At 40.8% G+C, this 20,156-nt stretch overlaps 1 protein-coding gene across 5 annotated transcripts in view; it reads left to right on the top strand.

Moving 5' to 3' along the window:
* Window positions 1–215: 215 nt before the first annotated feature.
* RBMS1 (RNA binding motif single stranded interacting protein 1) overlaps window positions 216–20,156 on the top strand; it is a 208,100-nt gene continuing 188,159 nt past the window's right edge. For 4 of the 5 annotated variants that reach the window (XM_075180772.1, XM_075180774.1, XM_075180773.1 and 1 more), the window contains exon 1: window positions 218–540. In XM_075180772.1, coding sequence (XP_075036873.1) covers window positions 466–540 — 75 coding nt within the window. In that variant the 5' untranslated portion in view covers window positions 218–465. Of the gene's footprint in view, window positions 541–20,156 lie in introns of all 5 variants that reach the window. The other variant, XM_075180778.1, reaches the window with a different exon arrangement.

A 20,156-nucleotide genomic window follows, 5' to 3' on the forward strand; every position in this document is an offset into this window, starting at 1 on the left:
TGCTAGTAAAGCATCATACAGTGATGTCGTCTGTCAGGTTATAGAAACCATAGTATCACTGTAATGAATCATAATTGCAAGGATGATAGATACAATAAGAGTGCAGGATGCTCACCTCAGCCCAATCTGGGTTCATAATGCACATGGCCACTCCTCTTTCCCTGCCCCCATGATATTCCCTGTTTGCTAGTCCTTCTCCCTGCTGCTGTCACTGCACAGAAAGCTGCAGACTTTATTGATTGTTTCCTGGGCTCTGCTGGCTGCGTGAAATCAAACAGCATTACCTGCCCTCTGGAGAAAGTCCTTAGAGAGCCGCACTCACTCCGGCTGCTGGGGAGGGGGGTCCGCCAGCCTTTCTCCTTGGGTGAGGTTTACAGCAGATCACCCAGCAGCTAGAACAGGAGGAGACAGGACAACTTGGCCATTTGGGATCGGCACTGCACCGTTACATTTTTTTCTATCTTCATGGGAAAAGTGTGGAAACAGCAGATGTACCCTCAGTACACCACCTACTACTACCCCCAGTATCTGCAGGCTAAGGTATGATCATGCATTGTTGCCGGCGTTTGCAATACAATCTGACATGCAGAACAGCTGTGCTATAGCGGGGGGAATAGATTCCATTTGTGCCAGTGATGAGTAGTATACTAGCTGGAACTAACTGTATAGTCCTGGAGCTCTTGGAAGGGGTGGGGAAATAAGGGAGGGTGTCCGGTTACTGAGATAGAAAAATGCCTTGACTTGCAACGTTGCAAACGTGGGATTTATGTGTGTCATTGCGCTATTGTCAGTGGTTTGATGGAAATGGGGCAGGGGTAGCGGATTGGTGACTAGAGAAAAAAGTAACTGACAGGATTTCGGTGGCCCAGATACTTTACAGCCACAGTAACGTCAGCTTATTGCAGAACTTCTGTTGACAATGCGAGCTGTCAGTTCCTGCACTCTCACTCATTGACAGCTCTAATTACAATAAGCTGTCACATGTCATAGACAAATGACCTCTGATGACTGCTGATTGTAACCCTCACTAGCCCCCCTCCCACCATTACCCCATAGTCCCTGTTTATTTCAGGAGTGCCTTGAAGGGTTAATTTACTAGCATCAGACATTTTGCTCTGGACTGAAATTGGCATTTTATAGTCTATAATAAAAGGGAAAAATCTGCACTTTAATACAATTTTTCATAAATGAGTCATTATGACTCTTCCGGGCATATTCAATTGTCCACGCCAACAATTGAATATGCCCCTTCAAGGCAGAGACTGTAAGGCTGGTGAACTAGGTAATACAATTCCTTCCCCCTTTATTTTGTCCTCTAAAAATACCCTAATCCAGGCCTGTCCAACCTGCGGCCCTCCAGGTGTTGTGAAACTACAAGTCCCAGCATGCCCTTCCAGATATCAACTGGTTGTCTACTGGCAAAGCATGTTGGGGCTTGTAGTTTCACAACATCTGGCGGGCCGCAGGTTGGACAGGCCTGCCTAATCCATCTAGTAAGTGGTTTGACAGGCCACAGACCACGTGTGAAATAAAACTTGGAGTAACCCCTTCTTTGCCTGTGCCCACTTCTGTGTTTTCTAAAAACCATTTTGCATTTAAAGTGATCTGTCTTTATCATAGCTCTGTTCTAAATGTGCTTATGTTGTCATTCCCCGGTTCTTTTTAATGGATAAAAATTCAAACAGTCCCAGCTGGGTTGCCATGCCCCAAATTACATTATTCAGAGAATGGTGATTCAAACCTTCCTGACCTTCAGCTAAGCCACACGATTCCTAATGGATAAGATGGTGCTCCATTCCGCTCTCAGTATGAGCCAGGGTCTAAGTTTGTATTATTGTACACAATGCCATAATGATCATTGTAAAAATGAAAAGCGTGCTTATATAGGGAAGTCGTTTTTTAAGAGTACTGTATTTTTGTTTTTCTGTAAAGTAACACGGGTGCCTGGGATCAGTAGAGCCTCACCCTGTGGTTTCTCCATAGGCTCTCTTTCTGATCCATTTATTTGGGGGCCAATTCAGTACCAGGACGCGTTGTCCCTATCTGCTAGTTGTGCATTAGCAATTGTGTCATCGTGATACAATCCCTTCTTTCTGTGTGCTAACAAAGGCAGATTTGTGGGACTTACACTGTTCAATTCTTAAAAATGGAAAAAAAATAATGTGGAAAACGGCAGTGCTGGTCTTCCCCTCTCCTCATTAATGTACAATGTGTACAAAATTTATTTTTTGACACGGGGCCAACCTATCTGTAAGTGTATAATAAGGGACATCATTTTACAGACAGAATTACACAGCGATGGACATGTAATCAGATATTTTCATACGAGTGCAGATTTGCATTTTGTACCGCTAAGGCCCTTTTCTGTGCACATACTATAGGCTTTTTATGCCGTACGCCCCAATATATTTAATACTTGCTTACTCTCCCAAGAGTCTTCCCCGATTCCTGGGAGAGTAGTCCATCCTCCTGGATCCTTCTCTTTCTTGTGAAGTGGGCAGGGCCTTGATGCAGTTCGCCTCATTAGGTCCTGGCCCTGCTGCACGAGGACGTTGGTCGCATAATTGCGCAGTCATGGACTGGGCCTGTTGAAACCATCACCTCTGCGTGGTAACACAAATCGTGTCATTGCGCTGCAGGGCGGAAAGGCTGAGATTATGGAAATCGCATTATCATAGCACTTGCACCTTGGACTTCATCTCCAAGATCTCCTGAAGGCGAGAACCAAAAAGTAGGCATGACCTATTTCCTCACAAACTGTGAGGCAGAAATACAGGTCCAGTACATATAAAATAAGGGTCAAAGGAGAGATTATAAAGTGCGAACAAGAAAATATTGGGGTAAAATGAAACGGGAGCTAGCCTGCCACCCCAGCAATTCTTCCACTCCAGGCCCAGGCCTTTGTGAAATTACAACGTAGCCAATTGTGTATGAGCACATCATTACTTATATATTACCAGCTTATTAAGTAGACCTGAACTGTAATGCGTTACATGAGATGTCACATACAGATCAATACAAAGTTTGAAAGTAGACGGAAGCAAGAGCTTAGGCCTGATTAAGAGTTCAGGCTGCTCTAATACGTGGTAGCGCCCCCCTCTGCCTACCACGTATTAGTGCCTTCCATGGCATGCTAATACGTGGTAGGTAGAAAAAAACTAGCTTCCTTCAACCCCCCCCCAACTAATGTTTATGTTCCTGTGTTTTCGGAACTCTGCTCCACGTGCCTTATTCAAAGGGTCACAGGAATTATTGTCACTCATTTTGATTGAAATTATAACTGTATAGGCATGAACAAGCGTCACTGAGGGGGAGGGGGCTGTCACACCTGCGCCTGTCGCCATCCTTGTCTCTTCTACACGCTTAACCCCAACGCCCGCCAAGTATGACTCATTGTCTTCAGCCTTTAACGTGGGAATACGTCAAGATGAAAACCTTGCATCCTTTTTTTCTTTTTTCTTTCCTGTTTCCTTTCTACTTTGGAGAACAACTATTCTCTTGTATTTTAAAATGAGTTTCAGTTTATACCTCTCCCTGTCACAATTTTGCACCCCAAAAATGATTGTTCCCCCCCCTATAGCTTTGCATCCTAGGCTGCAGCCTAGTCATCCAATTGGATAATCAGGCCCTGACAAGAGTTTATACTTTAGAGGTTGCTGTTTTAATATTTTTAAAATTAAAAAAGAAAAAATAATTTTATTGTTTTATGTTTAGTTTCACGAGCTGTATTGGATTTTATATTGATGTGCACCTGGCTCGCCATCCTAAGAATATTAGTCAGAATGAGGAAACCCTTCCCCTCTCACCCCCACCCCTCTGTTGACCATTTTGTTGGGGTAGGTAACCACACTCTAAATAGATGGCATGTTATTAAATAATGATACTACGGGAATAAAGGAGAAAAATGCCCATAAAAGTCTCTGATATCCACAACTGGCCCATGCTCTATGGACCAGACATTTTATTAAATTCTAGTAAGGAGAACAAGTATGTTAAAGGTCTCCAGCTCATGTGATGTGATTACTGCCTGCTGGCCTTGTTTTCTGTCAGTTCTAGAAGATTTTAAAATAAGTGGATTGTTTTAATATTTAATATGGTGAAAAATTTTATTTATTCATAACGCACCAAGAAATCTTAATATTGGTTACATAATATGGAAGGTGAGATTGAAATTGCCTTAATATAGAGGATCCCCATTGTAATGTCTAGTGGTCCTCCATTAAGTGACACCCATCACCTACACTCAATGGAATCTATTTTGAGAAAGCAGACGTTCAACTGACTAGGACATCACATCACTGAGGCACTTTGCACTTGGTTCCTCGTGAACTGACCAATGGGATTGTTGGATATAATGGTACAGCTAACAAAATGGCTGCTTCTGCTGTGTAGACAGCGTGCACTTAAATCACTGGTTGCCATTCTAAAAGAACACCTATTCAATGCAATGTTTTATTAGAGCACTCCATATCTTAAAAACAATTTTAGATTTTGACATTTTTTTTTTTTTTTTATTTGATCTGTCTCAGAATTTGTTTGTTTTTTTTGTTACAATGTTAGTGCTTTATATAATCAATCAAATATTTGCCATTTATCTGTAAACTTGGCCACTGAGTGCATTTTTTCTTTAGATATTTTATCTTAACCAGGAAGTTTGTGAATAAATGCCAATAGGTTCTCTATGCATAAATATTCCCCCTGTGCATTTCATTTAACCTTTATAGAAAAATACATTGCATATTATGTTTATTATCATTATTATCCTTTTATAAAGTGCTGACATATCGCATAGCACTGTTCATTGAAGGGACCATGATGCAAATTGCATACTGTGACATGAAACACAAGGTAAAGATGGCTCTGCTGAAGTAAGCTTGCAATCTATGAGGTATGGGTGTAAAAATAGGGATGCAAGGGGTATGGGGCCCAGATGTGGGATCCCATACCCCCTGAGCCCCCCTCCCCCACATGAGGCCACTGCTTTGGTGGTGTGTTATAGTTGGAGTGAGGAGAGACCATGGAAGATAGACATGAAAAATGAATTGATCTTTGTAGAAATCTTAAGTCATCTGCTGGATACCATGACTGTCATTCTCCATGTATCTTATCTGAACCTCTTTCATCTTCTGGTTCTGGAGAAGTCTTTAGTTTTTGTGTTGCATGGGCACTCTTGTGGTTATCGACCAGTAGTCCACAGAGATCAAAGAAGGAACAGAGAGGACAGCAGCAGCAATGACCATTCTACTCTCTGGGTCCAGCAGCTGAACTGAGATGGTATCCAGTAGATCTTTGAAAGTCCTTGGTGTAATTAGGTACCACTGTGTAATTTCTCACTAACCTTCATAAATTTTTAACGGTTTTAGATGTGAATAGATGATTATGACGGAGGTAGGACACAGGGTTTATTTAAAGAGCTGCTATCTCCAGTTGCCGTGTGTGTGTGTATGCATGTATATAGCTATCTCTATCTCACTAGACAATGTACTTCAGAGAAGTTTGTCAACAGGAATGTTCTACCACTATTACCGCAGAGCTCCCTCGTGTAGTGAAGCTACTATTACCGCAGAGCTCCCTCATGTAGTGAAGCTACGATTACCGCAGAGCTCCCTCATGTAGTGAAGCTACGATTACAACAGAGCTCCCTCATGTAGGGAAGCTCCAATTACCGCAGAGCTCCCTCATGTAGGGAAGCTCCGATTACCTCAGAGCTCCCTCATGTAGGGAAGCTCCGATTACCGCAGAGCTCCCTCATGTAGTGTAGCTCCGATTACCGCAGAGCTCCCTCATGTAGGGAAGCTCCGATTACAACAGAGCTCCCTCATGTAGTGTAGCTCAGATTACCGCAGAGCTCCCGCATGTAGTGTAGCTCCGATTACCGCAGAGCTCCCTCATGTAGTGTAGCTCCGATTACCGCAGAACTCCCTCATGTTGGGAAGCTACGATTACCGCAGAGCTCCCTCATGTAGGGAAGCTACGATTACCGCAGAGCTCCCTCATGTAGGGAAGCTACGATTACCGCAGAGCTCCCTCATGTAGGGAAGCTACGATTACCGCAGAGCTCCCTCATGTAGGGAAGCTACGATTACCGCAGAGCTCCCTCATGTTGGGAAGCTACGATTACCGCAGAGCTCCCTCATGTAGGGAAGCTACGATTACCGCAGGGCTCCCTCATGTAGGGAAGCTACGATTACCGCAGGGCTCCCTCATGTAGGGAAGCTACGATTACCGCAGGGCTCCCTCATGTAGGGAAGCTACGATTACCGCAGAGCTCCCTCATGTAGGGAAGCTACGATTACCGCAGAGCTCCCTCATGTAGGGAAGCTACGATTACCGCAGAGCTCCCTCATGTAGGGAAGCTACGATTACCGCAGAGCTCCCTCATGTAGGGAAGCTCCGATTACCGCAGAGCTCCCTCATGTAGGGAAGCTACGATTACCGCAGAGCTCCCTCATGTAGGGAAGCCCACCCACACCTACTCTTTGCTATCCCAATATCTCTTGTCAGAAGTGAAGACATGAGACAGAGCATTGTAAAGCATATCATCTCGTAATTCCTTAATGATGGGAATGGTGATTGATAGTGGGAGTAACTAATGGACAGGGGAGGATGAGGAGGCATCCTGTCTATGCACTGCTCATACAATGACAACATGAGGTAAAGTGTGTCTTGACATTATCTCATGAATAGACCCCCTGAAAATTTTGGAAAAAAAACCAAAACACGGGACCTGGAGTTTACTCATGACCTAAAATCCACCCAATGACCACGATTAGTAGAGAAATTAAGATGCAAGCTATGCTGGGACGAATCCTGCTGCCTCTTCTGATAATTTTGTATCACCCCAAAAAGGGATAGATCTTCCAGCTACGTCTACGGTACTACCACTTGCAACAGGTCTAAGCATTTTAATTGATAGATCTTTTCAAAAACAAACTTTTATTGATGGATTTGTACAGACACAGGACAATTTAATCTGATAAAGAACGCACAGAAAACAGATGTTTTAATATGGATCGTTTAAGACCATACAGTGGTCCACATCTTGCCCTCGGCATGTGGCCAATCCCCTTTTGCATTATGGCCCCACCCATATCATAATGGAATCATGCTCCTTGTCCCAATTCCCAGTTATTTAAAGTTGGAAGATATCCACACCAGTCAGATTGAAGGCATTGGGATATCTGACCTTGGAGCAATGTCAATGAGACCAAGGCTGTCTGTGTCACATGGTATAGGAGTGCCATTCTTTAAAGGTCTCTGTTCAAGGATAATGTCCTTCATGAATGACATATTGGGTGTGCCTGCGCCTCTCTCGCCAGTTTTGTGCGTCATTGGTGTGGTAAAGCAAATTATCTTTCCATAATCTCAAAGCAAGCTTACACTGCATATATTCTATGCCTCTAAAGCGATTAACTTGGAAGAACCATCACATCCTCACTAGAATCAGAGGAATTGATCAATGACTCTCTAGTATTCTACAGTTTGGTAAACATGGGCAGAGAATGCAAGTGCGGTGTGCATTGCAACAGAATTTGCATGATCATGCCCCCCACCCCCCAATGTGCAACGCTTCTTCACATCGTCGCGCTTTAAGGGGCAGACCCTGTTGCAAATGAAGCTGGATCTGGAAGGGTTGCCAACTCTGCTGGGAGTCCAGGAGGACCACCCAACTTCGTGAGTCTCCCGGGCAATCTGGGAGAGTAGGCAAGTATGATTATATTCCCTCTAAACTGCTGTGGGGATTGATAAATATATGGAATTTGACTCTCCATACACGTAGCAATACAATTGCTGGGCAATCAAAGTTTGCAAACATTGGATGATCATATTTATGAAAGATATTTTTGATTACAATCTTATTTCTGCCACACATGAAGATCTTGATCACCTCCTGAGAAGAAAAGTGTGTTTTATTTGGAAGCAAGCTGAATTTTTAAAGATAAGTTATAATGCCTAACTAACTACAAAGCATTTTGAAATTGCCAGTTATAGTTGGTTATCAGATCTGCGTGAAATATATAGAGAAAAAAGTAGGTTGTTTTTTTTTCCCTTTCCCCTACGGACGTGCAATTACCCCCACAGTGAGCATTTATTAATGGAGAATAGAGCTGCACCTTGTAAGAGCTTTCCTATCTATTAGGTACGCCTTTGCCTTCCCTCAGTATCTGCACATTAGTATTCACATGTGGTGCTGAGGAGATATGTAGAGTTTTGCTGAGAGAGGCAGAATGTCCTTTGTTAGCATGTAATGAGGGCTATGTATCTGATCTCTGCATGTTTTAATATTTCCCCGACATGGATGGAGAATTTCAGCACATAGAGTCATAGATGAGAAATTTACAATTCAACAACACTGCGACGTATTGGAGAGCATATGTCTCTCGTTCCTTTATCCTCAGATCTTAATCATATCACAGTTAATAAAGAAGGCGAGATGATAGAATGTTGCCCATGGCGCTTTACATAATTAGTTGTATACTGAAGGGAAGTACAGGAAATGGGAATTGCCTAGTGCGTGATGCATTACTAAGTAGATGCCCTTGAAATGTAACTGTAGTCTAGTAGTAAGACTAGATTGCTAACCATGAAGTATCACAGATTTATAGAAGAATTTTAACATATTCGGGTGGATGCAAACCCTAGTTTTAACTTTTAATGGGGGTCCACTACCGAAGTATGAAAATGATGTATGTACATAGAGAGAGTAGAAGTGTCGCACAACCCATAAGGAAAAGCACTAGGATAATTCTTTAGGAAAAAGGCACATCATTATCATGGTATAATACAAACCATTAAATTGTATATTAATTTGGTTAACCACTGTATTTTTTCCAAAAGTACATCAAAGGCAAGATTTGAAAATGGAGACCGTTTAGTTCATCCCCTTTTATCTATCCATATCACAACTCTTAATTATTAAACCCCACCGATTTAGGTTATGGAGTTTGGGTCTGTCCTGCCTAAATGAAAGCTATTATACGGAACATCTGGCTGCTGTTCATTTCATTCACATCTTTACTGATTGAGGTCATTGACTAACATGATGAAGTCTGAACGGAGTGGATTGGTTTATGACCTGGCCCAATTGGGCCACACACTATAATGGTTGGTCAATTTGATGAACAATTACCATATTGGCCAATCAATCCTACATGAATGTGGTCATCTTGACAGCCCCTCTGTCTCTATGCAGCAGTTAGATTTGAATAAACAGAATCTCACCTGGTGTGGCTTCTCATGAGTGTTGGTGGCTTCTCATGAGTGTTGGTGTGTGTGGGGGGGGGGGGGTTTGAGCTGTGACAATTTCAGGTCCTCTCCATACTTTTTACGATTGCTTCTTAAGATGTTGCAATGTCATTCTACTAATTTCATACAGACAGAATAAGGGTCTTCATGGTATCATGCAGCTATTTCTGTTTATCCAAAAGCACCCTACCCTCACTTACAAACCCCTTAACAACATTTCTCCCCCTTAAATCTCTGAACTTGTCTCGAGGTTCATACCTACTCAGGCACTCTGCTCCGCCTCTGACCTCCGTCTCAATTCGCCTCTTATTACCACCTCCCATGCCCGCCTCCAAGACTTCTGCCATGCTGCCCACATTCTTTGGAACTCCCTACCCCCTGTCTCTCGACTCTCCCCTAACCTTCAAACGCTCATTCAAAACTTTTCAAGCTCGCCTATCCTACCACCTCCTAACCATCTTATCCATCACCTCCTCTTCCTCTCCTGCCATCTCCATTTTCTCCCAGTTAGTCCTACTGTCTCACCACCCCTCCCTCTAGAATGTGTAAGCTCTCGCTGGCAGGGTCCTGACATGATGTATGGCAGAGAGCCGTGCCATATTACGGCAATTGTGGCCCTACGTCTTCTTGGGCTTGCCACTTGACCTCCCCTCCGGGATCTTTTTAAAGTTGGCAAGTACGACATAGCCTGGATCTTTATATTACAATGTCGGGACTATAAAACTCTTTACTTGAGGGCTACAGCTGTCAAGTAGATATCCAACTGGAGAGCCTGGCTTTAAGCAACGCATTGTTTACTTAACGTCGTTGTTGAGATATGATTCAGTGAAGTAGATGGAGGCCCCTGGTCCACATAGGTTACTAACATAAACATGCATCACCAGCATATAATACAGCCACAATTGGCCAATATATATTACAGATACCATTCTCCCATCCAGTAACTAATCCATACTCCATTACCCGCATGCACTGCAGCATTCAAGCAAAGACTAAAGGGAAATCTGGATGGGCGGAACATGGAATCCAGTTACTTATGGTGCATGGGCCAATCTACTGTGTCCTCTGAATCTATGCCACTGATGATTCTTGGAAAAATAAGGATACTCATTAGCGTATTATGCTACAAAACCTTTCCTTCTTTTTAGAAGATTATCTTTTTCGTAAAAAAATTTTTTTCCCAGAATGCTCTCTTACATTTTTAACATGGTGATATAGAATTGATTCCCTTTATTGCTTTTATGAGTACACATAAACCACCAGAACTTTCAAAGAGTTGGAAAACGGTCAACCACATAATAAAGCCAGTTTTTTTAGCAATCGTATTAGCTTTCAATATACAGAGAATAATACTGAGGCTCCTGGACGCCAGCCACCCTTTCCTGGTCAGGGCTTGGGCAAGCTTAATACAGTTTATTTGACTAGGAAAGCATCTCAATCAATAATTCACTCCAAGGAAAGTCTTTATGTTAACACCTTTCTTGGAAACTCTCAGAATAATATTACTCGGCTTTCCCGTAACATCACTGAAAAACGTCTTCAATGCAACAATGAAGCTTTGTTTCTAAAACCTAGAAAATGTGTTCAGAATTGTCGCTATTACAAGGAGATTATATTTCATATAGAATGAGTAGTTGTACTTTATTTTTTTTTTCTATAAGGGTCATTGAAGAACAATGCTCGTTCAATGTATAGACAAAACCTTGTCCTTTGTCCTCGCTTGTAACAGAGTGTGCTCTGAAAGCTTAATGTGCACGAAGCCTAATTGTTCAGTTAAACACATGGTGATGACAACTGACCTATTGCTTCCCTTTTAGTTTAACAAAAGATGATCTAGATTTACAGAATGGTGATCTATAGGCACACAACCCTCAGCACCCTATGTCTTATCTTATCCACTAGCCACACCACATTTACAAAGATCATTGTGTAGCTTAGCTGGAGCTATACCCAGTAGAATGTGATGTAACTATCCTCCTCTCAAATAAACTCCCCACCAGTTGAGTTATGTTATCTATTATGCTTTAGTTCATTGTTTATTTGTTTTTTGCTGTTTCGACAGTCGCACACTTAGGGGCCGATTCTATTCTGCCACGAATAGCGGCGTTAACAGTATTACCGTAAATATGGTAATTCTAACCTGGATTTCATCTCGCAGCTCAGGGAGCCGCGAGTTAAAATCCACCTTTGAAATTACCGTATTAAGGGTAAAACTGCCAACGCTGCGCTATTCTCGGCATAATTGAATAAGCCCCTTAGGGAGAAATTCAGTTCCCCCCAAGTACCGCCGCGCTAAAGATATTACTGTTATTCCGGTAATATTAACCCGGCTCTCTGAGCTGCGCGCATAAAGCCGGCGTTAAAACTACCGTAATAACAGTAATTACGCGCACTATTACTGTAATAATGCGCAGGCCGCGTTACTTTTAACAGTAACCCTTAGATTGTACGCTCCTCTGAGCAGGGCCATCTCTCCTCCTGTTTCCACCACTTCTAACTCTGCTCTCCAGCTACTTAGCCCTCCTCCTCGAGGGTCCTCCACCCCACATCCACTCTCGCTCCCTCCTCCCCCCTGGGGGTCTCCCTGTCTACCACGCCCTCCTTCTTGGGCCCCGTCGTTTGCGGATCCTCCCTCCGCCGTCTCTAGCTGTGCATTGAGCTTACTGAGTTGCTGTGTTTACTGTACTGTGCTGTCTCCCATTGTATTGTAATTTTGTTTGTCTCTGTACGGCGCTGCGGACGCCTTGTGGCGCCTTATAAATAAATATTAATAATAATAATAATAATAATAATAATAACCCGGCCAATTGAATTTCCCCCAAAGAGCCACCCTTCTACTGACCATGGACACAGACCTAGTGTGACAAATATTAATAAAAATATTAAAGTAAAAATGAAAAGGGACATTGCACTAAAACCTTGCCTTATTTCAAATAATAAAGACTATATTGAATTATTCTCAGTGAATAAAATTATTGTATTTCTGAGGGATGGTTTATTTAGCGTTATTATGATAAGATCATAGTTTTACGACCACTCTATTGGGTTCTATGATATTGATGTGAATGATTGGATTACATATTCTCTGTACAGCACTGCATAATATGATTGGCACTATATGAATACACAATAATAAGAATAATCCATAGGTCATGCTTTTATGGACCTCCCATTGTAGAGCTGTGGAGGACCTACAAGGAAAGTTCCAAGGCAAATAAGCAGCTTTAAATAACCAAAACTCTTAAAGTATTCCACCAAAAACTTAAAATCTTATGTTTGGGCAGAGTTCAGTTTAATCTAAAATACATCATATTACTTGCCAAGAATTCGGTGTTGTCCCAATCTGGTGGGTCAGAGTTACGGGGTAAACATAGGATCAATACAAACAATTTGATGGGACAATAACCGTTATATATGCAGCCAGAGTTCCAGTGGGCGGTGTTGTATGAGATAAACAAGCATCAGAATATAAAGTAGAACATTTTACCACAAATAACAATTAGAAGATAAAAGATAGCAAACGACTGTGAGCAGCCATAAAGTAGTATAGCAATATACCTGAACACAGAGTCCCCAACTTGAAGAAGCACACAAGACCAGCAAGGCGCGCTCCTTGAGGGAGTCAAGAGGTCTCTTGTTTCCAAGTGGTCATGATGCATGAGGGGGATTGATAAGATGATCATAGTGGGGGGACACATGGAACAGGCCTAAAGCTGGGTACACACTACAGAAATTTTGACTAACTTTTTATGCCGAGCGATTTTACATGCAATCGATGGTCCGATCGCTCGCTCCATGGACTGCATACACACTAGCCTTGTTTAGGACGATAAAGGGAAGAGCGGACGTCCCTTTAGCGACTTTTTACAGCCATGTTGTCGTGAGCAATGACTGTAATTTCGTACTCACTGTTGTGGATCGGTTGGAAGTTTATACACACTACACAGCGGAAACGAGATTGGAACGAAAATATTAAACGGTACGACCAACCAAATGAGGCGACAATCGTCCATTTGGGCAGACTTTCAACCATCGTGTCACTACACACACTGACCCGACTTTTGAACGAGCGGTCGTATTTTGGCTGTTTGAGCCGATTATTGGACAAAAACAGTGTAGTGTGTACCCAGCTTAAGACCATGCTGTAGACCAGTGATGGCTAACTTATGACACTCCAGGTGTTGCGAAACTAAAAGTCCCAGCATGCTCTGCCAGCTATCGGCTAGTTATCTACTGCCAAAGCATGCTGGGGCTTGTAGTTTCACAACACCTGGAGTGTCACAGGTTAGCCATCACTGCTGTAGACTAAAACAAAAGAAAGGGTACAGACTTTCAAAAGTAAATTGTACTGTTCTAGGTGGAGTTGTTCTTTAAGAAAGCTAATCTCCAGTTGGCAATGCCCTGGGGGGCCCTAGGCATCCCCTCACCCCATTGGCGCTATAGTCAACCACTTGTATTGGCAACCAGGGCGTCCATTAGGCCAACCTATTAGTATTGTAACTTATTTTTGTCCGATGCAGTTTTTCAAGTTGCGTGGGGTGTACTGTTGTCACATATTGTTACCCACTCACCAACAGGAACCGTTTTAAATGACAAAAACTGAACTGGGACTGTTCTTAGAAATCGAGATCTGTTTGTAACTATGGGGTTTAACTATTTTGTAACCTACTAGACAGGACATGGAAGCACTATACAACAGGCAAATATTTACTCATTATTTATAGTATGTAGAAAGATATATCAATATATATTAGTCATAATGATAAACTTGCGGGGGTTTTCTCTTTGTAATTGACCATTTATTTAAAGATAAATTTTGGATTTTATACATCCATATTACTGTATATATTTTTTTGGTTCTTTAGTGATTTATAGGGGAAAGTTGGTTATTACAGAACATTAGAAGCTTTGCTTTGGACTACTTTCATTTACATTGTTAAATATATTATGTTTGGACTTCTCTTCTATTCACATACAACAAAGATCATTTCTTGTAATTAAGTTTTCAATTCTTATGTTTCTATTGGGTGACCACTTTTTGGATTTTTATTTTTGTTCTTTTTAACGCAGACATTTGATAGTATCTACTAATACCAGACTGTCTGGTTTGTGCAATGAGGGAATTGACTGCAAAAAGGGGTTTTCCACCTTCAGACAACTGTAATGTATTATCTTGTTTATGTCTTCCTGTAACTTTTGCTAAATACATTTGCTGCCTGACCTCCTTCTGTGTTCATCAGTCCTGTGTTTTATATGTCCAGACAGTTATTTTCATGTCCATGTGATTTCACCCAAAGCTGTATCCAATTCAGACAGCACAGAGAGTTGTCACGTTCCCAGGGGCAAAAAAAGAGAAACTTTGTCTGCTCATAAATTAACATGGCTGAAAAGCACAGAAGAAAGCGAGAACGAACATACAAAGTATTGTTAAAAGGTTGCAGGAGGCCATGTACAAGACCATAGAATAAAGTTATCTGAGGGCGGACATTCATCCTCATCGTTTATTTGTAAGACGCCACAAAACTCCACACAGTCTGTTTTTCATCACACAAAATACAATTGCATATAAACAGAACAAGTACAGACGAGGTTGACGACGGAGGTGCAGACGTGAAATAAATGGTAGGGAGGGCCCTTTATATAAACTAAACCACCACATTGTTTCTGAGCTGAATTATACTTTAGATAGTACCATTATTTAAAATCTTTTTTCATTGGCAATTCTATAGATTTATTTTTTTCTTTAAAAATTGAATTTCTATTCGTGTCATCACATACACACAGTGGGGACAGCCATTTTCTGGTCAGAACCAATGTTCAATCTATTGATTAACTAGATCAGTGTTGGCTAACCTGTGACACTCCAGGTGTTTGTGAAACTACAAGTCCCAGCATGCTCTGCCAATAAATAGCAGCTTATTGCTGGAAGGGTATGCTGGGACTTGTAGTTTCACAACACCTGGAGTGTCATAGGTTAGCCAACACTGAACTAGATACTAGTGATATCACTGAAGCATGAAGGTCACAGCAATTTGATAGGCCAAATCTTTGTTCTGCCCACAAAATGGTTATGCCCTCTGTGTATAGGTGACGGGTACACACTAAGGGGATATTTATTAGCTTCTAAAAAGTTGAAGTCAGGGGTGCGCTTATGGGGGGGGTTCCAGTTGCCCAGAAATCTCCTTACACTTAAATCACGACCGCTCTGTGGTTTAGAAGGAGGAAATGGCTTCAATAAAATGGCCCCCATGATTATTTTCACTGTCGGCTCTAGTGTTTTTGTGAAAAAAGGAAAATTCAGCAAAATTAAGTTACTTGTGATATTCTGCTGTTGGCTGCTGAGAGTGATGTGAAGCACTAGGTGAGTAACTAACACTATTATTATTTTTATTTATTTAATGGTATGTCCGGGGGAGATTGCTATTCAATTTGTTGCATTACTTTCATGGTATTACATTATTCTTAACTATCTTATCAAAATAATATATTTAAATTAGATTAATATTAATGTGGGTTTTTTAATATACAGCTTACTTTATCCCTCATTTTTTAATTCATCATATGTTATTCATTATATACACTGTACTTTTCTATTTTTATCATTATTATCATATGTAATATGTACTATCAGCATTTGGAACCCCCACCCCCCTCTAGAATTCCTTTGTTTGCCCCTGGAGGTGTTGCCCATAGCAACCAATTAGATTCTAGCTATCGTTTGTCTGGTTCATTCAAGAAAATGATAGCTGGAATCTGGTTGGTTGCATTGGACAACATCTCCACTTTTCCTTTTTAGAACCTTTAGTGAATCTACCCCCTAAGCTTTTGTTACGATAGAGGCAGTTTTCAAACATCCAATTGCAGACTGTTACACAAGTCAAGGTATTGCAGTGAAATTCTCTAGCCAATGAAAAATGCATTAAAACTTGGGTGAAAAGATGTTTGCAGATAACTTTGTAATTTATTTTTATTTTCCTGTGCAATTAGCAAGTTAGAAACCAACACAAACAACAAAATAAATCTATTGCAAGGATACTTGGCTTATGTGTTGTGTAAATAATTTAAAAGGTAGATAGGCTGTAATAATGCACACTGATAATGACATTAGAAATTCTGAAAGTCTACTTCCTGTGTAAAGTATTTACTATCGATTCTTATTACAGTCAATGACATTCTGAAAACATATCTTCCACTTTTTGGTACACAATTAGATCTTAAATTGCATTAGTTCATATCCTTTTACAGAAAGCAAGATTAAATGCTGGGTTGCTATATCCTTCAAGGAAACTAAATTTAATCAAAATGATATATATTTTACTTATCTCTTCCATTTATAAAGATGTCCTGTGTGCAGATGCAACGTGCATAAACTTGGTATTAATTAACCATATACTGCTCAGGCCGAATGTATATTTTCATATATATGAAGCATGTGGTTTCATTAACAAATATAAGGGCAGATATATCAAACATTCTAAAAAGGAAAAGTGGAGGTGTTGTCCTTGGCAACCAGATTTTAGCTATCATCTATCTAGTTACATTCTGAAAAATGATGGCTAGAATCTGATTGGTTGTTATAGCCAACATTTCCAGTTTTCCTTTTTACAATGTTTGAGAAATATACCCCTATGTGTTCATATATATTGCATCACACTACAGGCCTGACTCATTAAGGAAAGGTAAGTAAAGTATTAAGTAAGTAGTCTCCTGGACAAATCATGTTACAATGTATAGGGTGCAATTTAGTTTTCTATATTGCCCTTAAGTAAAATACTGTCTTTTTTCATGTAGCACACAAATACTTCATAGCTAATTTCTACACTGAAATTTAAAGTTGATATTTGTGTGCTACATGAAAAAATACAGTATTTTACTCACGTGCAAAAAAATACTCAATTGCACCTTTGCATTGTAACATGGTTTTGTTCAGGAGACAACTTACTCAATATTTTACTTAACTTTCCTTAATGAAAAGGCCCTACGTTCCCAGGAAACGTTAAGCAAAAATTGAGTAAGTTTTCATACTAAAGCTTAGCCCAGTAATGTGTATAGTTCTTTTAGTTGGAGAACTACAAGTCACAGCGTCTGGCCTGGCATGCTACGTATTTTAGTTGCACAGCAACTGTAGGGCCACCGTTTTCCTAATCTGATAATTAGGGTGCTTCAAATAAACAGAAAGCTTGATTTTTGTTTGTTTTTAAAATCCCTTAGCAAAAAAATATTAAATCATTTCTGCTGACAAATTAGGCCATTTTTGTAAGTTTGCTATGAAAACTAAGAAAATGTCTCTACAGAATTGCTTCTCTATTTGCCCAGGTTAATTTGCTTTGCAATTATTAACTTCTTCTTTTTTTTATTTTTTATTTTTTTTTTTAATACTGCAAATTAATTTTGTATAATCGGAAATCCTGCATTTTCATAACCTAAAGCGCCTGCTGCCAATATAAATCCACTGGTGGTAGGCTGAATATGCTATTCCTGATAACCCTCAACTGCACTGTGCCTTCATTTATGCAGATAGATCATTTAATACAGTCATTTCTTTTCATGCTGCCAAATTAGATTATGTTCAAACTGTTTAACAAATGCAAGTAACATTATCCTCAATTTTACACTCCTGTACCTTCTTAAAGATCCTCTTTAAAATGAAAGGCTAAGCAAATTACCCTTGTCTATTTGAATAACTTCAGTGTAAACATGAGGGAATGTTCTCTGTGAAAATGTGATTTGAGGACCCATGACCATTCCTCCTCACAGATCCACTAGTGCTTTTTAATGATAACACGCCTGGATTATTTCACTGTATATTGGTTATATCTAGCTATTAAACTGGTTACACAGTGTGTTTTGTGTTTCTAGATTCTGTTACATATTCTCCTATGAAATACATAGCATGCCAATAATGCTTTTATTTTTTTGGAAACATGTAATGCAAAAAAACCTAACAAAACAATGGTTTACCGAGATTCCAGCGGGCTGAAGGGGGTGTGGTCTGTTGGCAAGGGAGTGTCTAAAATGGTTAGGGTGGATGGCTAGTGTGTGTGCATGGATGGCTAATGTATGCCTACTGGAGATTCTGATCAATCGCAGTGCATGAAACAAAGATTTGTGCAAGTGCGTCTAGATTTCCGCCAAGGTGCATGCGCTTGCAGCGCACATTGATGTTTGCGGCTGAGCTGGGGACATGAGAACAATCTTTACAACGTATGGTGGGGGCGCACTAGTGCATCCACTTTTGCAGAGAGGTGTAAAAACGAGATTTAATTTGCAGAGCAAGATTATTGAAATTACAAAAAGGGGTGGAGAGGGCACAACCACTTTCACTGCACTAAAGGACTTGAATGTTGCGCCAGTTCAGAGCGCAACTCTGTAGGTCTCGTACTATACTTTTAATGGGATGCCCTTTGTGCTTTCCGTTTGCAAACAATGGAGATACATTTCCGAGCAATGTAATGTAATAAAAAGCATCACACACAAAAGAAGCTATTTAATGATGGTCCTGATGTTCCTTCGCTCTAATGATTGATTTCAGCCATAGGTAAGGCTAAAGCAAGCAGTATATTATGGGGGGGGGGGGGGGGGAAATCAACATTTAATTTATAGAAACGTGTGGTTCTGCAAACTGTTATAAGGTTGGACGTGGCACATTAGCACAATTCTGTTCTTCAGGTATTTCTGCCACTCCGCTAACCTTGTGGAAGTGCGATTTGGAGAACAATGTAGATGCATCTTTATAATACCAGGGCCATTTGTGCTGTGAATATACCATCAATAACCTCCTGTATTTGATACACACCTGTCTGTATTTTGGCTTACAAGCTATTGGAGCCCAAAAATATAGAACTGTCTTATTTTTTTTTCTAATTGTGCACTTTTCTTTGGGCTCATTTTATATATGAGTATACAAATACCCAAGCAATACATAGGCATCTCAACCGGTATACAATACACTGACGGTGCAAAACATTATGGGCCAATTTCATCAGGGAACATAAATATTGCCGTATTTTGCGTGGTATCGATGTGAGCGTGCCCAGATCCGGACTGTGTGCCAGTGTCCGCAAGAACATCAAATTCATCTTCGAGCGCAAAGGACACTTATGAGGTCCTAAGATTTCATGGTCGGAATGGGAAGTGAAATGTGTGTGTGTTCATAATCCATGTACAGTAACGGCGTGCCAAGCTCGAGCGCACGCACCGGCATCCGATTCAAGCTTCGGACATTTCTAAGGTACGTGTATTTCAATCGTATCGTTTGCAGCAGCTACAGGGCAGCGGTAAGTGCCGATTACTAGTGATGACGGCAGTGTATGTATGCTAGAACATGTGTTTGCAATCAAGAGCAACTGTAAAAAATGCATTTTGTGTACAATAGACATTAATAACATCCTGATAAATGTATTTCTGTGCGTTCTGTTGTGACTTTATATTCCACATATGTATTGGATGTATTCTGCAGTGTATGCATGTTAGAGCAAAGCGGACCAAAACCCATATTCATCAACATATTTATCTTTATATCCACTACTTTTTGAATACGGACAGCACGGTGGCTTAGTGGTTAGCACTTGTGCCTCACAGCACTGGGGTCGTGAGTTTGATTCCTGACCATGACCTTATCTGTGTGGAGTTTGTATGTTCTCCCCATGTTTGCGTGGGTTTCTCCGGTTTCCTTCCACAATCCAAAAACATACTACTAGGTTAATTGACTGCTAACACATTGACCGGAGTCTGTGTGTACATGTTGGGGAATTTAGACTGTAAGCCCCAATGGAGCAAGGACTGATGTGAGTGAGTTCTCTGTGCAGCGCTGCGGAATTAGTGGCGCTATATAAATGTTTTAATGTTTATGAATACGGACATGCGTATGCCCTAATTATGTTCTTTTAAAAAAAATTGCAAATTGCACT

This window comes from Mixophyes fleayi, chromosome 7 (assembly GCF_038048845.1).
Source record: "Mixophyes fleayi isolate aMixFle1 chromosome 7, aMixFle1.hap1, whole genome shotgun sequence".
NCBI classification, from domain to species: Eukaryota; Metazoa; Chordata; class Amphibia; order Anura; family Limnodynastidae; genus Mixophyes; species Mixophyes fleayi.